The 6,000-nt window shown below is 51.4% G+C and overlaps 1 protein-coding gene across 5 annotated transcripts in view; it reads left to right on the top strand.

The window, feature by feature from the left end:
* The first annotated feature begins 2,763 nt into the window (after positions 1–2,763).
* mrs2 (magnesium transporter MRS2) overlaps positions 2,764–6,000 on the top strand; it is a 54,564-nt gene continuing 51,327 nt past the window's right edge. For all 5 annotated transcript variants that reach the window (XR_011347766.1, XM_069907717.1, XM_069907725.1 and 2 more), the window contains exon 1: positions 2,764–3,525. Coding sequence is in view for 4 of the 5 variants with exons in the window: in XM_069907717.1 (XP_069763818.1) it covers positions 3,315–3,525 (211 nt within the window). In the remaining variant the exon portion in view is untranslated. The remainder of the gene's footprint in view (positions 3,526–6,000) is intronic.

Here is a 6,000-nt window from a genome sequence, read left to right as displayed (position 1 = left end):
ATTCCCCGTCCCATTTTTATCATTGGTCCTCTGCTTCCCTTCGTGGAGGCCAATCATAGGCGCCGCCAGCTTGGGCGCAGACCCCGTGGTCCGTGGGAATTTTTTAAATTAAACCACCGTCGACTCCATTCGCAGGATGTTTAAAGCCCGTGCGGAGTTGATGGTAGTCAGTCTGGGCGGTTGGACCCTGCGGGAGTGTTGTGTCTCTGCTCTCCATGGGTCCTCACCAGCAGTAGTGCTCCCATTACAGCAGCTCCACCGCCAACTCCAGCTGGTCTCTCTCTCCCCGCCCCCTCCCCCTTCCTTTTCCCTTGGTTTCCCCGCCCCCCCTTCCCTTGGTCTCCCCGCCCCCCCTTCCCTTGGTCTCCCCGCCCCCCCCCTTCCCTTGGTCTCCCCGCCCCCCCCCTTCCCGGTCTCCCCGCCCCCCCCTTCCCTTGGTCTCCCCGCCCCCCTTCCCTTGGTCTCCCCGCCCCCCCCTTCCCTTGGTCTCCCCGCCCCCCCCCCCTTCCCTTGGTCTCCCCGCCCCCCCCCTTCCCTTGGTCTCCCCGCCCCCCCCCTTCCCTTGGTCTCCCCGCCCCCCCTTCCCTTGGTCTCCCCGCCCCCCTTCCCTTGGTCTCCCCGCCCCCCTTCCCTTGGTCTCCCCGCCCCCCTTCCCTTGGTCTCCCCGCCCCCCTTCCCTTGGTCTCCCCGCCCCCCCCTTCCCTTGGTCTCCTTTCACAGAGCCAAAGTCAATTCTTAACTCTCCTCTTAGCATAGCCAATGAACACCTTTTGTTCAGTCTTTATTCTGATGCCTTCCTATTTTTTTGCTTATGTCTTCACCTCCTATTGACGCTGCGAGACCAACTGAGTTCCTCCGGCATGTTAGTTTTCACAATTTGTGACATAAATGTCCACACCTCTCAATACTATTGTTGTTGGCCAAGGGTGACTTTTTTTTTGAATGGCTGCCACGGGTGGGAAAGAAGCTGTGTCAGGAGACTAGCGAGTGGATTGTTTGGTTGCACCAGAGTTCTGTGTGGTTCGGACAGATTGCTTCAAGATTCCCAAGTACTTCTCCACCGAGCTGTCACAGGCTAGGAATTTCCATGAATCAAGTCAAGTTTATTGTCATCTGATTGTATAAGTACATCCCGACAAGATATTGTACTCTGGTCCTCAGTGAAAAACGTGCAGACACACAACCAGACATAACACATATACAGACAAACGATACATATGCAGGACAAGTATTCATATATACAAATAAATATTGTTTTATAAATTTGAGTGTCTCAGATGTTAGTGTGAACCATCCAGATCCAATTTCAGGTTTATTGTCAGAGTACATACATGACATCACATGTAAAAAGATTCCTTTTTCCTTTACCTCTTTCCTGATGGGAGCTTGTGCTGGATGTTGTGGGTCTTTGATGATTGCTGCTGCCCTCCGATGGCAGCACTTCCTGTAGATGTTCTCAGTAGTGGGGAAGGTTTTGCTAATAATGTCTGAGGCTGTGTCCACTACATTTTGGAGGGCTTTATGCTCATGGGTATTGGAGTTTCCATACCAAACCATGATGCAGATGGTCAGCACTCTTTCCACCACACATCTGTAGAAATGTGCCTGGAGATGTTGCCAGGTCTTCAGGGGTTGAGTTACAGGGAACGATGAAAGAGGTTAGGACTTTATTCTTTGGAAGAAAGAAGAATGAGGGGAGATTTGATAGAAGTTTACATGAGAGGTATAGACAGAGTGGATGTAAATAGGCTTTTCCCACTTAGATTGATACAAGAGGTCATAGCTTTAAGATGGAATGGGAAAGGTTTAAGGGGAGCATTAGGAGAAAGTTCTTGACTCAGATAGGGGTGGGAGTGCGGAATGAGCTGCCATCTGATGTGGTGAATCCCGGCTCAATCGTGTGCTTTAAGAATAAATTGGATAGATACATGGATGGGAGAGATCTGGAGGGTTATGGAATGGGAGCAGGTCAGAGGAACTAGTGAAATGATGGTTAGGAATGACTAGAAGGGCCAAATGGCCTGTTTTCTGTGTTGTAGCATTCTATGATTGTATCTAGAGGGCCAAAAGTGTACTGCGCTGTAGTGATCTATATTTCCAATACTTCATTTTGGAGAATTGGAGGCAGCGAAGATCCTTTCAGGTAGCCTGAACACCCCCTTGTAAAGCCGCGTAATCTCCCCTCTTGCGGCTAAAGACATACTCACTTGAATGCGGCAGAAGCGCCTCCCAGGTGCCGACGCCAACCTCCTCCGGGAGGAATAATTGGCAGAGGGCAGCGCTCCGCCGAGGCACCTGAATGTGCAGCCGCTGTGGGCGGGCTGATTACTCCATCAGCCCATGACTCAACTTCCAACTGCCTGAGCGGAGGTTGGCGGGAGCTGTCAGGACAAGAGCAGCTGGCGGGGCAGGGGTGGCCGGTGGTGGGCGCCAGGGGAGAGAAGGGCGGCCGTCCAGGCGGTGACAGCTCTGCTGGCCACTCCTGCGCCGGGGCCGCTCTCTGCGGCTCAAAACGCGGCATCGCCATGTCGGTCTTCCCTACCCATAATCCCCATACAGCTGGAACTGTTGTGGGCAACAGAGTGGTTCCACCTCCGTGGGGGATTATGGGTAGGGAAGCTGCCCATTTGCTCTGCCGTATATTTATGACAGGTGGCCCGGCCTCCATCAGATCCGAAGGCGCTACTGGATCTGAATAGGCCCTTTCAGGTGGGCCAGGTAACCCTGCAGCAGCCTTTTAGGGCTGCCACCTGAAAGGTGAGCCCGCAGTTTTAAATCCGCTCCTGCCGCCGGCCTCAAGGCGGAGGGACCCCCTGAAAGGGTCTTCAGCGCTCTTTGCCATCCGCCTTCAAGGCCAACTCCACCCACATTGCCCCAAACCCGCGGGGCATTTCCAATACTTTCCGTCCTCTTGCTGCCCACAAGGCAGCATTTTTCATTTGCTTTTGCACTGAAGTCGTGGAGTTGAGCGCATTCCCCAGCCCGCTTCCTCGCTCGCCCTCGGACGGCGCGTGCGCACGCCGGAGCAGGTTGATTTCCGGGTTGGAGAGCTTGCTCCATTCATCGGCCGAGTTGCTACACTGTGTTGCCAGAAGGGAAACCTTCTCCTTTACTGCTCTGACCGGCGCCTTCCAGCCCTTCGCCTCGTCCGCTTCCAACAGCGGGCCCTTTATTCCTGTCCTTCAAGAGGCTGCGCACGTTGGGGGATTCGGGGTGCATTTCTGCTGGTGGTGCCTTCCGAGAGAGGAGGAGGCATGGTCTGATTCTTCCCCTGCGTCCTAGCGTTTAAAGGACGGTTTTGGCGAAACGACCAAATGGACGTCTGCGGGCTGGCTCGCTGTGTCCTGCGTGCCTTGACCGGGCGAGCTGGGTTCGCCGTGAACAGAGCGCCCGCAGAACTGCGATTGTCAAAATGCGCCTTCACGGATAGGAGGTTGAAACACGGCGGAAGAAGCAGATCTGCACTTCATGCATGTACAGTGGGGCTCCAACCCCAACAGATGCGTCTCGGATTAAGTCGGCGCGGTGAGTTTTGCAAAGGGCGCACGCACTTAACGGAGCCCTGGTTTTGTCGGCCTATTTTCGAATCAACACGAGTTAGTGCAGAAGGAAAAGTCAGCGGTTGCAAGGAATGCACCTTGCCTACTGCAGCGGGCAACCCCTGTACCTGCAGGAGTGGAAGGGGACAGGACAACACCTGGCCGGCTGTCAATCAGTCGGCCTGAAGGGAACAAGCCCCACCCGGTCGGGTTCAATCACCCTCCGGGATATATGCCTGCGCTGGCCTCCTGAGGCCTCACACAGAGTTGCTGCAGCCACAGCCAGCCTGGCTCTGGAAGTCTTTGTGGATTAAAGCCTGTTAAGTCTTTATCTTTGTGTGTGTCTGATTCTGGCTCACAGTGCACCACAGCTTGTGCTGCATAATTATTACTGTAGATTAACTTCAGCTAATAGTTGGATGTTCTGGCCAGGAATGCACAGGGCACGGCGTGCATGTGTTCGTTGTTTCTACCCGTCCCCAAGGACTGGTCGAGAAACACACACTTCAGATGAACAGAAAGGCTGGAGGGCGGGGGAAACTCGTAGATCCATGGAGAGAAATGGACAGTTGACGTTTCAGGTCGAAAGGTGGGGTGGGGGGTTTATACAGTTCTGGGTGAAACATGAAAGTTTGCAGACTACAGGTTGTAGCAAAAACGCAGAAAGGCTGGAGGAACTCAGCTGGTCTCGCAGTGCCCATAGGAGGTCAAGATTTTTCACTGATGTTTCGAGCCCTTGAAGAGGTAAGCAAAGGACAGAATAAAGCAGATTGGCAGGGGGCCAACAAAAGATGTTCATTGATTATGATAGGAAAGAATTGATTTTGTTCCTGACAGGTGACGGGGGTAAAAAGAAGGGAGAGAGCAAGCTGGGGGTGGGGGGAAGAAGAGGGGTGAGGGTTTGTTAATGGAAACAATGTTAATGCCATCCATTTTGAAGGATGTCCAGTCAGAAGGTGAGGTGTTGCTCCTCTAATTTGCAGGTGATTTTAGTTTCACAGTACATGAGACCATGGACTGCACTGCTAACCTGAGAGCATGTCAACAAGGGAATGGGATGGGGAATTGAAATGGGGGGCCACTGGGAGATCCACACTATTGTGCTGGACAGAGCCGAGGTGCTTAACAAGGCAATGTCCCAGTCTGTGTCCTTTCTATCTGATGTAGAGGAGACCACAGTGGGAGCACTGGATGCAGGAGGTGACCCCTGCAGATTCACAAGTGAAATGTTGCTTTGCTTGGAAGGACTGTTAGGGGCCCAAAGAATGGTGAGGGAAGGGGTGTGAGCGCAAGTGGAGCATCTCTGTGGTCACAAGGGTAGTTGTCAAGGGGACGATTGGCAGGGAGGGAGGAGCGAACAAGGGAATATGGGGTGAGTGGTCCCTGCAGAAGGTGCAGAGGGGAATGCGGTTGGATCAGTTAGTAGGTGGCAGAAATGGCAGAGGAGGATATGTTGGATGCGGAGGCTGGTGGGGTGGTAGGTGAGGTGCGTTGGGGCAGAGGGAGCCGGGCAGTTGTGCGGGTAATGGAGGATAAGTGGGGTGAGTGGTGAGTTGAAGGAGGTAGAGGGAAAGCCATGTTTGTTGAAAGAGGTAGAGGGAAAGCCATGTTTGTTGAAAGAGGAGGAAATCTGATGATCTGGCATGGATCTCCTCACCCTAGGAGGAGATTTAAAGTTCTCACTTTTTAAGATTCCAACCCCCTCACACCCCATGGTCTCTTCCTTGTCCTACTTTTCCACATTTTTCAGACTTTTAAATACTTTTCTCTTCCCTTCCTACTTTAATCTTGATAACATGTCCTGATCAGAAATGTTGACTATTTCTATCCATGAATGTTGCTTGGCCTATTGAGACTCTACAGCTCGTTTTTTCTCAAGGATATGATTGCAGTTAAACACACAATATTTAAAAACACAATGCTGGAGAAACTCAGCAGATCAAATAGTATCCTTTATATAGAAAGAATAAAAATACATAGCAAAAATGTATTTTTATCTTTGCTATATAAAATACCGTATATTTCGGCATATAAATTGACCTTCAGATAAGTTGGGTCCCCATTTTCAGCCTCATTTTCATGGTTTTATCATTTATAAACCATATAACAATTACAGCAAGGTAAAAGGCTATCACGGCCCTTCTTGTCCGTGCTGAAACACTTATACTCTCCCAGTCCCACTGACCTGCATTCTGCCCATAACCCTCCGTACCTTTTACATCCATACACCTATCCAAATCTTTCTTAAAAGATAATATTGTACCTGCCTCAACCGGAAGCTCATTCCACACAGACACTCCTCTCTGAGTAAAGAATCTTCCCCTTGTGTGGCAACTAAACTTTTGCCCCCAACTCTCAGTTCACGTCCTCTTGTTTGAATCTCCCCTACTATCCTCAATGGGGAAAAAAAAGCTCTCCACATCTACTCTATCTGCCTCAAAATTTTAAAGACCTCTTTTAA

The sequence above is a fragment of the Narcine bancroftii genome, chromosome 1, assembly GCF_036971445.1.
Source record: "Narcine bancroftii isolate sNarBan1 chromosome 1, sNarBan1.hap1, whole genome shotgun sequence".
Classification (NCBI taxonomy): domain Eukaryota; kingdom Metazoa; phylum Chordata; class Chondrichthyes; order Torpediniformes; family Narcinidae; genus Narcine; species Narcine bancroftii.
The sequence above is the reverse complement of the archived record's forward strand: the minus strand, read 5'-3'. Positions and strand labels throughout refer to the sequence as shown.